The 12,895-nt window shown below is 41.6% G+C and overlaps 1 protein-coding gene across 1 annotated transcript; it reads right to left on the reverse strand.

The window, feature by feature from the left end:
- Nucleotides 1-260: 260 nt before the first annotated feature.
- On the reverse strand, nucleotides 261-10,239 carry prom2 (prominin 2; the record flags this gene model as incomplete). Its single annotated transcript, XM_079229530.1, has 24 exons — nucleotides 261-1,174; nucleotides 1,296-1,408; nucleotides 1,519-1,608; nucleotides 1,691-1,759; nucleotides 2,597-2,677; nucleotides 2,775-2,828; nucleotides 2,932-3,024; nucleotides 3,181-3,249; nucleotides 3,361-3,504; nucleotides 3,609-3,693; nucleotides 3,889-3,977; nucleotides 4,100-4,223; nucleotides 4,347-4,499; nucleotides 4,587-4,743; nucleotides 4,867-4,930; nucleotides 5,222-5,296; nucleotides 6,144-6,340; nucleotides 6,863-6,952; nucleotides 7,071-7,134; nucleotides 7,558-7,678; nucleotides 7,850-8,055; nucleotides 8,366-8,427; nucleotides 9,443-9,772; nucleotides 10,203-10,239. The coding sequence occupies 24 exons, from the start codon at nucleotides 10,237-10,239 to the stop codon at nucleotides 1,123-1,125; spliced, it is 2,619 nt and encodes an 872-aa protein (XP_079085656.1). The 3' UTR covers nucleotides 261-1,122.
- Nucleotides 10,240-12,895: the final 2,656 nt, after the last annotated feature.

Raw genomic sequence — 12,895 nt, forward strand, 5'->3', positions numbered from 1 at the left:
AAATCATAACTTGCTTTTAACGGTTTGTGGGACTGTGGACTGCATTTGTTACCAGAGCAGAGTTTGTTCAACTTAGATTGTGAACAGTTGCAGTGTGATGAAGGTTCATGTTCGATCTAAAGCGGTATGCTGGGCTACAAATGTGCACTGTGAAAAGCCTGTTCATGGTTTGTGTGGAAGATAAACAAATTGATCTTTGAGATTCCACTCATGTTACGGCTAAAAAGGTAGAAAAATGCACAGCAGACTTGTTTGTTAATCAGTGGCAATTTACTTCCAATAGTTTTCACAACATCTCAATCACATTGACCAAATGAACGGTATAAAGTGCTGTATAACAGAAATATAAAACAATCTACTACTGAGGACCAAGCAGTACAAAGTATAAAAATAATCATTATGGAATCATGAATCACAAAAATCAATATGTACAAACATATTTTCAAGCAAAAGAACTAAACTTTGCAGTCGTATATCGGTTATTCCAGTCATTTGTTCCATGATTCATACAACAATGTATGCTTAAATTTCCAATATTAGTGCAGATGTGATTAAGAATTTAATTAAAAAGTGTTTCCCGCTGGAATTAGATTGCCAAACCATAGCAGCAAACACAAAGAGGCTGTAACATTATAAAAAGCCTGTTGGCACAGTAACGCACTGCTGCATTCAATGAGACTGCACTCAAACATCACTGTGTATAAATGTGTAAATGTGATTAACTCACAGAAATATGCTTTACAGTTTGAAATGTACAGCCCATATTCTCAGAATCCAGCAGCATGCTCAGTTCATATCTAAAAATACATACAAAACATTTATGTCACAGATGTTTATTTAAAATTATGAAAAATTCCCTGGCAATTCCCTTATGTCCTGTGTTGCCCTGAGGTCAAATAAAAATGCTGTGTGATATTTGGCATGTATGTATGACTACTACAGTTGCTTTGCATCTGGTCAACATTTATAACCTCAACATTTTTTTTATTTTTTTAGACTTTTTTTTTGTAGACTTCACCAGAGTGACAATGTGCCACATCTGTGCATTAGTGCACCATATGTCTCTATTTTGTCAACAGATGTCACAGTCATTTAAAGCTGTAACCCTCATATGCCGTCCTCTCAGATGATTTTCATCTGGGCCCGTGGGATGTGGTTCATAATTAACTTGTCACTGGAAATAGAGACATTAAGAGCAGTTAAAGGCAGGCCAGCAGAGTCAAATTAATCAGTCATGTGATTAAGTAAATACATTTAGTAGATGTTGTATGTGATTTGTTGTTTGTGCTACTTACTCATAGACATCAGAAAACTTCATTTTCATGTAGTACTTTGCTAGTTTGATAGAAAAGATGATGCTGGGGATGAAGAAGATCATGCACCAGCCCAGACTGAACCAAAATGCATTCTAGAAAGACAGAGCATGGGTATAATGAGGATTTAGGAAGTGTCAAAAACAGATTAATTAGTTAAGACCATGTACAGTTGTAGGTGGAGCAAACCACATCTGATCCTCACCAGAGACTCCACTATGTATGAGCAGAGGATAATCTCTGCAGAGTCCACAGCTCCGGCCACCGGCCCACAGCGGCCCACCTGCTCTGTGATCTAAGGGAGAGTACACAGATCAGTACAAACATCGGACACATACTTTGTATGTTCAAATTGTAAAAATCAGACCAAAATTTACCGTAACATTTGCCCAGGCAGCATAATTAGTGAAGTAACCCAGCTGACAGTCCAAAAATGTTCTGCTCTCCTAGGATCGAGAGAGAGAGAGTGTAAATTCCACACATTTTCTCCCTGCTTCATGTGGGAGGTCATGAGGAATCAGTGGAACGTTTGGCCATCTCAGCATGTGGAAGTCTGGGTAAATCCTCTGAAGTGACCCGTAAATAACTGCAATGCAGTATGATTAGGCACGGCAAGGCAATTAGGCTATTCACATTGCACATTTCATGCACAGAGGCCATTTTACATAATGCATCAAACATTAAAGGATAAGTCCCATATGCACAGTAGTGGTGACATAAATACTCAAAAGAGCACCAGATGTGCATAAACAGCCTCCTAAAATAGTCCCAGACAAATGCAGTATGTACTGCGGTTTGATCAACTTTTGCTAAAAACTACAATGCCCAGGTGTTTGAGGAAATTACTGAGTCTTTTAACAAAAAACAACATATTTATGAGCTGTTTCTTAAGATTTTTGTCTTCACTAAAACACATGTGCTTGTGGCCACAGACAGGGCTCTAAAGTCAGAGGAGAGATGGACTAACACGTCAGTCAGTTTTTTGTCGACATAAAAAAATATGCTAGTCATTGAAGTCAGGTTTGTTTCGATCCCACCAACAATGTTTACATGACAAAACATGTCATTGAAATGACCCCTCAGTAAATCTGGTTCAATTCAAAAGGAAACACTACCATAATCCGTTGGTCAAACGACGTGGAACCAACAAGCACATTGTGTAAACTACAAGCAGCACACCTCCTCCTCGCCCCCTCTGGCTAAATGACTGACTGACCACAGGCATTAGCAGAGCACATGGAGTCCTCTTTCTTCTCGCTCATGTGACTCATAACTCTACTCACGGTCTTGACAATCTGTGTCGTATTTGTGTCGAGGAAGTCTTGTGCTGCTCCCACATTGCTCAGCACCTCCTCCACTGTTCCCTGGAGGAGCCGGAGAGGAGAGAATGAGCCACAGGAAGAAAGAGACGAGAATTATTTTTATTCTTGGCGGTGTTCAGGTGTTAGTCGGTGCACTCACATTGATTTGTTCTGCTCTGGATCCGAGGCTCCCGATGGTTGAATTCAGGTTTTCCTGAGGGGCAAAAGCAGTCGATGTCCATGTTTAAATTCAGATGGATGACCAATATGGGAAAACCGGAGTAAGGACGGCAGCCCAGATGGGGCAGGCTACTCACCAGTTGTGGAATGATGATTGTTTCTATATCGGTCTGGATTTGCCTCAGGTCCCTGGCCTCATTTTGGAGCTCTTCTCGAGTATCATTGTTTGGCTAGAAACAAGCAAATGGTTGTTTATTTGAAAAAACACAAGCATCAGAAAAGAAAAAAAAATAGTATTCAATGAGGAATCATGTGACATGTTTATAGCACAGAGAAGCAAAGTAAAGTGTAAAATGATGACAAGGCAATATGTTAATGGGACTCACTTGAACGGCAGCGAGCTTATCAAGTTGATCTGCTGTTGTATTCAGATTGATGCTGGAAATGTTGTTCATCTGAAAGAGACAAGCAAGGAACACTGGATCACATCGTCATGTCACACGTAGATACATGTAATGATGATAAATCTACACAAAAATACATGCAAGTCCATGAATAAGGCCTACCTGCTGCATGACAGCAGTAGAGTCAATATTTGTAGCCTTGTTGGAGAAGCTTCTGAGCTGGTTTTTAACCTCAGGGCTCAGGAGAGTGATGTCGGACAGAGTGATGTCTGCATTATCAAAGTGCTGCTGGATCTGCTCTGTGTACTGTGTGTGTGTGACCCGACACATTTAAACGTGTGTTAAATTAAGTTACTGTATTGGAATGTTACTTATTTTGAGCAATTGAAAATGGCTGTAGGGAAACTCACTTTAGTTACATTGAGCAGGTCGTCAAGGTTCATGAGCTCATACAGGTGGAGCGTTGTCCACAGAGGCTGGTTTTTCTCACAGTCTCTGTAAACATTAACGTCAAGTCAATTTATTATTTGTTCACCTAATCAAAATAATACATTTACAGTGCTTAATTAATTCCACAAACTTTAGACTCATAAATAAAAGGAGGGTAAAAAAGCAAAAACCTAAAAAATTGGAGACAAGCCTGTGTGGCTGCATTTGTTCCTGTGTGAGAGGTGCATTGGCATCACATACCTGTAGATATCAGAGATATTGATGTTGGTTTTCAATCCCAACGTTGAACCTATATCCAACCCTGGAAATACACCTGGAGTATCAATGAGCTGTGGAGAGAGGAGGCATTAATATTAACACAAGGCTATCTCACACACGTCTGTAGCTGTTTTCAGATCCCTGCGGATATTAGTGTATGCAGGTGTATGTGTGTTTTTTGTGTTATTGTTACCTTTAACAGTTGTCCGTTGATCCAGGGCTGACAGAGCAGAGTGTAAACGTTCCCGCCCAGCAGGAACAGCAGCAGCACAGCGATCATGAACAGCCATGAGAAGAGGAAGCTGAGGCCGGCACCCCTGCAACCACATCCAGGTCAGAGGTCAAACAAGTGCGGAGGTGAAACAGTTTGATATTTCTCTTCTGGATGAGAGCATCGCATGTTGCTGAAAATGAATCCGACATTAGAACCCAGCACTCACATCATGAGGAAGGTGCCTCCACAATCCGCCGTGCCGGAGCGCTTCGTGGGGTCTGCTTCAGGTGTCAGACCCAGAGGGCCCAAGGCCAGACCCAGGAAGTTACACACCACCACCAGGAGGACCACGCAGCACAGGACCACACACACTGCCCATCTGAAGAAGTATGCACACATGGTGTGTATGTGATTTTTGGCTTTTTATTGCGTTGATCACATGTGTTAGCACATCTGGGTGTTTTACCTAATATGCTCGGCTCTCTTGACCTCTGGTGTGATTTTGATGATATTTCTCTGCAGCAGGTTCAGCGTCTCTGACACATTTGTCAGAGCAGATAGAGGGATGTTATTGGTAACCTGAGAGATCTGGGTTTTTATGTTACCTAACAGCTGCTTGCTGCCTAAAAAACACAGAAAAACACACAGAAACAGACACATTTTTAATTGATATTATCGTATAATTGATTAAGTTAATGAAACATTAATATCTGAAAGAGGAAGGCCTGAAGTTTGTGCTCGCTCACTTTGAACTACACCCTTAGTGGCATTAGTCACCATCTGGGGGATGCTGTCGAAATAGTTCTCCACCTGAAAGACAGATAATTCATTCTCATAATATCATAATAGATATAGTGTTGAAGTTGAATTGTGTCTTTCTGTCAAGCTCTTTTCAATGAAAAATAGTATCGTTGTAGTCAGCCAGTAAGTCAACCCTGTTTAGCTTCCCCTCAAAGTGTGTAGCTAAACAATAATTATATTATCTTTGGTTAAAAGTTGTCAACATTCATCCCTCTATCTATCCACTTACTAGACAGGCAGGCATTACAATATCTAGATTGATGATTGCGAGCATATTTTTATTAATTAGAAGACACTGACCTCTTTAATTTTGGATTTGAGATCAGTTCTGTTGATTTCATCCACTGCAGACTGGAACTCGTTCAAGCTGGGAATCTGTGGAGAACAACCCAAGACACAAACCATTGTGACCAGCCGTCACATGTAATGACATGTTGTAATTCGAGCAAACAGAAGAGGGCAGCAGTCTTCAGCTAAACAAGTCTTTATACATTTTCAATAATGGTAATAAAGAGCCGCTGGGCCACAATGGGTTGATAAAATGGCTCTTCTTTTGTCTTGTTGTCATGATGGAGATGATATATTAATATATTATTCCCTTTAATACTGATGAGGAAATGAGACAAAGCAAGAGAGGAGGAGATATTAGAAGAGAGAGGAGGAGAGGAGACCAGATCAGACTACAGAAGAGGAGAGGAGAGAAAAGGACAGGAGAGAAGATGAGACGAGAGAAAAGGCAAAGACAAGAGAAGACAAGAGAGGGTGAGACGAGGGAAGAGTAGAAAAGAGAAGAGGTGAGGAGAAGAAGGTAAAAGACAGAAGAGAAGACGAGAAGAGATGTGATTAGGCAAGTGGAGAGGAAAGGAGAAAAGACGAGAGAACGAGAGCAGAGGAGAGTCTGCATGTGTCAGAGTTAGAGGAGTGTAGGAGGAATAGAGAAGAACAGATGGGAGGACTCAGAGGACAAATCAGCTGTTTAGACAAAGCCAAAAATGAAGAGCTATTATCATGTGTCAGTGTGTCAGCCTGCGTCAGAGTTTGACTGCATAAATTAATAAAAACATAATCAATAAATAAAAACAAATTAGTAAATTCTGTTGCTTGATGATGAGGTCTTGTCAAAGCCAATAAAGGCGCCGATTCTTTGTTTGTAGGAAGTAGAGCAGTCAAACCTTACTCTTATCTCTGGCTGCATACAAGGTTACACAAACTCAGGACTTACAGTGTTGGAGGTGTCCACAGTTAGGTCGCGTAGCTCAGGCTTCAGGTTGTTACAGCGAATGCAGCTTGGGTTGGATAAAGTGTTATTGATTCGATTTTTCACAGCTGTAAGGTTGGCCTGGAGGTGGTCCACGCTGGACTGCAGCTGGGCCAAAGATGAGTTCAGACGGTCCAATTGAAGAGTGGTGTTTACCGTCTCTGCTCACACAAATTAAAAACACAGTCAGTTTATGCTCATGATTAAAAAGTAACAATTATTTTAAGACTATTACTTTTTTCATGCTGGCTTTGAGAGCAAAAGTAATTCAAAAAGCTGAAGTGAATGGAAATTCTGAACAAAAAGTGAGCACTAAATAAGTAAGGAGATTGATTATTGAGGGAGATACAATCCAGCTGCTTTTAGTGAGTGGGCAATGTCGGTAAATGATGCATCACCACTTCATGTGTCATCTTGGAAAAGGCAGAATTGCAGTACAAAAAAAAAACCTCAACGACAACACTTTTCTTAAATATATTCATTTCTAGCTGTCTGTTGCGAGGAAGAAGAACAAACGATTCCAGTCTGGAAGTGTATTCTACTTCAACTGAAGAATTTTAAGGGAAATACTCAATATACTCATGAGCAGGACCCCGCCTACATGATAACTGATCTCCTGTCAAATATGCGCACAAGCATTGACATGCTTAGTCTAAACAGGACGCAGCATGCAGGTACACTACCTTGGTCCAGCAGTCTAACCGAGTGCAGCGCTTGGTCCACAGTGGCTCGCATTCGCGCCTTGATCTCTCTTCCCAACTGAGGTCCAATGGCTGATTGGTACAAACAGGTGTGAGGTGTTAATCGAGGTTGAGAACAGACGTTGTATCGCAGCTGTTAGTGAACAAAAGTGGTTCCTTTATTTATACATTATTAGTTCCCTGTTCTTACCATCCAGATTGCTGGACACCTCCTGTACGGTTCTGGAGCTCTCGTTCACCACATCGTCAACTTGCTGGAAATAGGCAAAGGGGGAAAAAACTATTTAAAAGTGTGCAAATATAAGATAAAGGTTGAAAAACAGCATATCATACGTCGATGCCTGATGACTGATTACACAACGTAATCTTTTTTTGTTGCAAATGAAGAACAACAAACACAACCCTACCCTGCTTTTCCCGTCAACCTCCTCCCAGTCTCTTGTATCTTGGGATAAGTGTATTGACACTGCAGAGTGCAGAGCTGGTCTTTAACCAGCGGAATAACTGGAGAATTTGGGGGTCTGTTTGCTTTTCACACAAAAGCCGTCGACTCACTGCACATTAATGGCAGGGGTGTAGAACATAATGTGACTAGTAGTCTGATAATGCTGCAGCATCGAGGTCCCACATCTTTTGTACACAGTATTTCAATACTAAGTCAACTGGTTTCCTCTTACTTGCGGCACAGCAGTGAGGAAGGAGTGGATGTTGTTTATAGTTTTGTTGAGCTCCACTTGACTCTGGTCCACACTCACTTTGATGGCTTCGTTACTTTTGAACATGCATATGTTCCCAGCCCTAGAAATATGCACACAAACAAAATTCAATTTGTGTCATGAACATAATCCAAGTGAGACACACAGGCAGTGAGGCATGCAAATTCAAGCTGTCTTTTTGCAAAGCTAGTTTCAGATAACACTTAATTATACTGTCAAATATGAGAGCACACACACACACACACACACTCACAGGAGAATGACTGTGGTGACGAATGCAGTCCAGTAGAGAGTTCTTCTACGACAGTGAATGGCGGATGTCTGTTTCTGGTACATCTTCCCACCACAGTTGCCACAGCAGCGACAGCACGCCAACAAGAAACCAACTATGGGCATCAGAACGATGTACAGGACGCCAATGGCTGCACACACCAGGAACCCCACTTCATACACCAGGGCCTGAACACAAAACACACACAAACACACACACACACACACACACACAAATACATGTCACAAGATGGCAGAACAGCAGCAAGTCTCTGTGGTCTGTTGTGACGTCAAACACTGAGAGACATCACCAGGCAGTTTTACATTACTGTGGTGAGAGTCCACAATCAGAGAGGATGAAAGAGTCTCAGTAACTCCAGTCCACTGGGATAAATACACACAAGGCTGCTTTAACGTTGAACATTCTCAGATTACCAGCTTGAGCGGCTCACTCACACATATGTAGAGGTTATATGTGAATAAATGTACATTCACTTACTTCTTTGATGGTTTCTTGACTTAACTGCATTTCAAAATCCTTGACTATTTTCAGGATAAGATCTAAAAAGAAATCCGAGAGAAAAGTTTTTTTATGAAAAACACAAAGGCCAGGGATAGCTAATTGTTGTTCTACTCCACCAGGCTCTGTCCCAGTTATCCTTGTATAAAAGCCCGGCCATGGGTGCAATATGCCCTGTGCACCATACAAACATTTTAATCTCTTGCATTGTAAAAGTGGAAATCTGACACCTCCATCTTGTGGTTACTAGGAAACTAGGACAGCTTTCAACAGGGATTGCATTTTTACGCAAAAACACAATGCAAAGCCTGTGGTTTATGGCCCTTGATATTATTCACAAAACACAGGCAGGTATAAGCTATGTTGTTCAGGCGCTTCTCACACACGGTTTTTATATAGTTCTCACCATCTGTCTGTCCTATCAGATTGCTGCCTGGCATAAATTACGTAAAAAATAGCATTTTTACAATAAGCCATCAAGATGTTTGCAGTATCATAGAGCGTAGACAGTGTGTTGGAACAACTGTTACCGCATAGAAGGTTTTGTAATGAAACATAAGTATCTTTATGCCTCATTAAAATACGTTGTTAGTGGTTTAATCCACTAAAAATATCAATATCCAACATGATGTTCACTGAGAACAATTACTTTGAACTTGGCAAAGGTTATCCAACATGTCTTTCTGTCTGTTTTTTTCTTTTTCAAAATCAATAGCAAGCAGTTATAGAGAAGTTTTTTTTAGGACATTACATCACGTCACAGTGACAGACAAAAGGCTGATGTAATACAAGTCCGGGTAAGAGGAAACAGTGGCCTCAGAGCAGCAGAGCAAAACATGAAGATTGACCAAGCAAAATACAAGAAGTTCCACTAACTTACTGATTAACCAATCCTGTCATCTTTCTGTACTGGCATTATTAGAGGAGGTTCAATGGTGAAACTGATGTGTCACCTTTGTAGGGAAATTGTGAGTGTGAAAGGACTTCAACGTCATTTAAGTTTCACCTGAAGAAATACTCAGTGTTTGATTAGTGACTGATACTGACGACACTGACCTTTAGGAAAGGGGTTAGGCTGGACTGTGTGGAGGAAGGACTGGACCAGAGCTGCCATGAAGCCCACACTGGCGTCCTCCTCTGCTGTGTGCTGGTACTGGGGCTGGGTGAGGTTCTGCGGGGCCGCAGCTGCAGGACAGGCCGTCTGTGGAGGGCCAGTCTGGGCTAGGCTGACCTGCAGCAGCAACACTACCACCGCGGCCCTGAACGCTCCAGCGCTAGCCTGCCCACTCAAAACCCTCACGCTCTCACAAAATCCCATGTCTACGGGTGGAGAAAGACTCGGCTGGACAAACAGAGTGATCACCTCATGGCTCTGTCTTGATGCACCTGGAAAACAAGACAGAGAAGCTGAATACACTTACACTTACACAATGCAGGAGAAGTATTGAGATTTCAGAAGAAACCCACAGACTGAGTCACAGAGAAAGAGGTCACAGTGCAGTTTGTGACAAAATGGCAACAGAAAAAACCTGCTGCTGTTTTGCAGAAGAAACGTTCGTAAATGGGAAATATAACCGTTAAGCCAACGCCTACGCCAACGTTTATGAGAAAAGCAGTGACCTTTAAGCCTTTATTTCATACTTCTGCACTTGACCAGAGACTTTGGAGTTAGTCATGGAGCACATGGTGCTGACGTTTAAAAAGTTACAGGAAAAGTCCTGGGAAAAATAAGGGATTATTACAGCATGTATGGTTTAGGTGTCAGCGCTGTGTTCATAGTGTAAACACAAAGAAAAGCTGCATCCGCTTCAGATACCTGCATCACCTTCTATTAAGCCAAACCCATGTCCCATGTCTCTCAGACCAGTTGAGTATACAACATTTATCAGCGCCAGGGGGAAGAAGTATTTTTCCTCCACAAAACTCCTGCACAATATTTGAACAATCATCAATGTTATGTATTTATAGATGTAGCTCTCCTAAGCAAATAACTTAACAAGGGTAAAGCCCAAAGCAAATTGAACGGTTCTACTTCCTCTTATGGTGAAAGCAAGCTGTTGAAATCAGAGAAAAGAGTAGACTTGTTCAAAAACTTAAAACATGACAGCCCCCTTTAACTTACACACAGCAGCCCGAGGATATTTCTGTACATACAGCATCTCTGGAAACAAACAGTGTGAGCAGTTCCTCCTGGTTTCGGCACTTGTCAAGGTAAAGGTGTGAGTGAGAGGGTAAAAGAGTGAGTTTAAAGTACAAAAAGAGCAAATGACGAAGGGATAGAAACATAGAGGAAAACAAGATGTAGACACAGGAGAGCAGAGTGAGCATTTGGCTGTTTTCTCTCAGTCAACTCACCTTCCTTGGTCAGACATATGAGGACAGCCGCGCTGATCTGATCTCCAGTAATTCAGTGAGGGGCGTGTGAATCTTAAGGTCCTGTAGAAACCTGATATGCTCTGCTCTTGCTGTAAAGTTGAAGCTGACTGTGTGCTCGCCTGGAAAACACAGAGAAGGGAGGGAGGGAGAGAGGAGAAGGGAGGTCCTTAAAGAGAGACCCAGGGAGAGAGGGAGGGAGGGACGTGGGAAAGAAGAGTGAGAACGGTGGGAAAGAAGTAAATAATTGCTAGGGTTACCTTTCAACCAATGGTATTTTTTTACCGCTTTGCTTCCTGGAATATTGAGAGCATCAGGAGGAAACAGGGTGGAAAACAGGGTTGCCAAGCTTAATGTGCCATGTACCAATTGCACGTTTATATACTGTATATGTGTTTGCTGTATAAAAAGGTGATTTTCAGTCACCCAGTCTCTCCACGTATACCTCCAAGCCCATATGGTGTGGTATCCAAACAAGCAACAACACTGCCCAAATATGCAGGACAACATAGCTGGGAAGGAAGTGTTGAGAACATATCATCTAAATGTTGCCAATAAATCTTTCAGCTGACATTTATTGAAAGAAATTTGTTTTTGCCCCATGTTGTAACTTTTGTCAAGATATATAACTCTGCAGCTGAAGAAGCCAAGACTAGAATTAAAGTATTGCTCTACAGACTGAACTACTCCTAGAAGAACCACACCAGGACAACATGAGACAGAGCTGTTACTTACCAATAACTTGCTTCTGCTGATGAGGGAGAGAAGGAACTGTGATGACTCTTCTCATTCTTTAAACCACGTTTTATGAAGTCTTGTTTATCAGCTTGGTCCAGGGCATCACAACACTGCCTGCTCTTTGTAACTCGTCTGTTACACCGCTGAGAGGAAATACATTAATTTACAAGAAAAAGGAACACGGTTGGGCGTTTATCTGGCTTCCCAATTCTACTGATGAAAATGACGTGAAAGGGGTGTACCTGTCTGTCCTCGTGTCTCACTTCAGATCACTCATCCCTGGTTCACCTCAACCCAAAGTCATCAATTACAGGCTGATCCTTTAATCTGCTACCAAGAGAGCTCTTACCAAGTGGCTTTGGCATGTGCAGCCTCTGAAGGCCTTGCCATGATGCCACTCAGTGATTGACCTCATTGATTCTGTGCTTCTGAAACAACAACAGCATCAGACTCCTACTGGTTGGTCTGTTATTGTTGCGATAAGAGCGTCATCCCTCACTGGCTTCCAACTTGTGAACATAGTTATGATTTAAAAAAACACCGTTGCCAGGGACTGAAGTCTCTGACTGACTTGTTTTACCATTACTTCCGGCTGAATTGGTACAACATCACAACAAAAACCGTCTTCAGGATGTGGTTAAAAGTTCTCAAAAAGCAGAGAGTAACTCAGGTTGAGATGATTTTATCACAGATTCCAAAGTCCAGAATTAGCTTCAATGGGAAAATACCAGACAAGTAGCTCTTGTTGGATCAAACCTTTTAGTGCAAAGATGTAATTATCTGAAGTGCCAACACTCTGTCTCCCTTTGGTCTTTTTGTTGTACAGTATGTCTGAGATGTTTGTTTGATTCAGCAGCTTGGAAGAGAGACAAGATGGCTCTACGTATCTGTAACATACATCGTCAGTCACAGTTTCAGTCATTTGTTATCGTTCCTCTTTTCTTGCCAATCATCTTCTACATTAGTTCTGCTCTGCCAAGAAAGGGCGAACAGGACACACAGAGTTGTGTTCTTGACAATTTGGTCAGAAATAAGGGCTGCAGCCTTGTGCTCACATTCACAAGAGCTGGCGATTTTAAGAATCAACTGATGTCAGATTTACCAAAGTATATCTGAGTAATTGGTTGTTGTACTTACTGAAGAAAATGTCAGTGTTTTATTTCTTTAGTCTTTTTTGTGTGATCCTGTTGGGAGAAGTGCAGCATGATAAACATACATTTTGACAGCACATTAACAGATTTTATATCCAGCATTGTCACAGCTAAATCCAATAACAACAAGTTTTTCAGTGAAAATTCATCTTTATTGATACCATACATGAATTATCAATGACAGAAACCTGGCAAAAAATATAGATATAAAATCACCCCTATGGTGAGGTGCTACAGGAGCCAGCTA

The sequence above is a fragment of the Taurulus bubalis genome (assembly GCF_910589615.1).
Source record: "Taurulus bubalis genome assembly, chromosome: 14".
In the NCBI taxonomy this organism is placed as follows: domain Eukaryota; kingdom Metazoa; phylum Chordata; class Actinopteri; order Perciformes; family Cottidae; genus Taurulus; species Taurulus bubalis.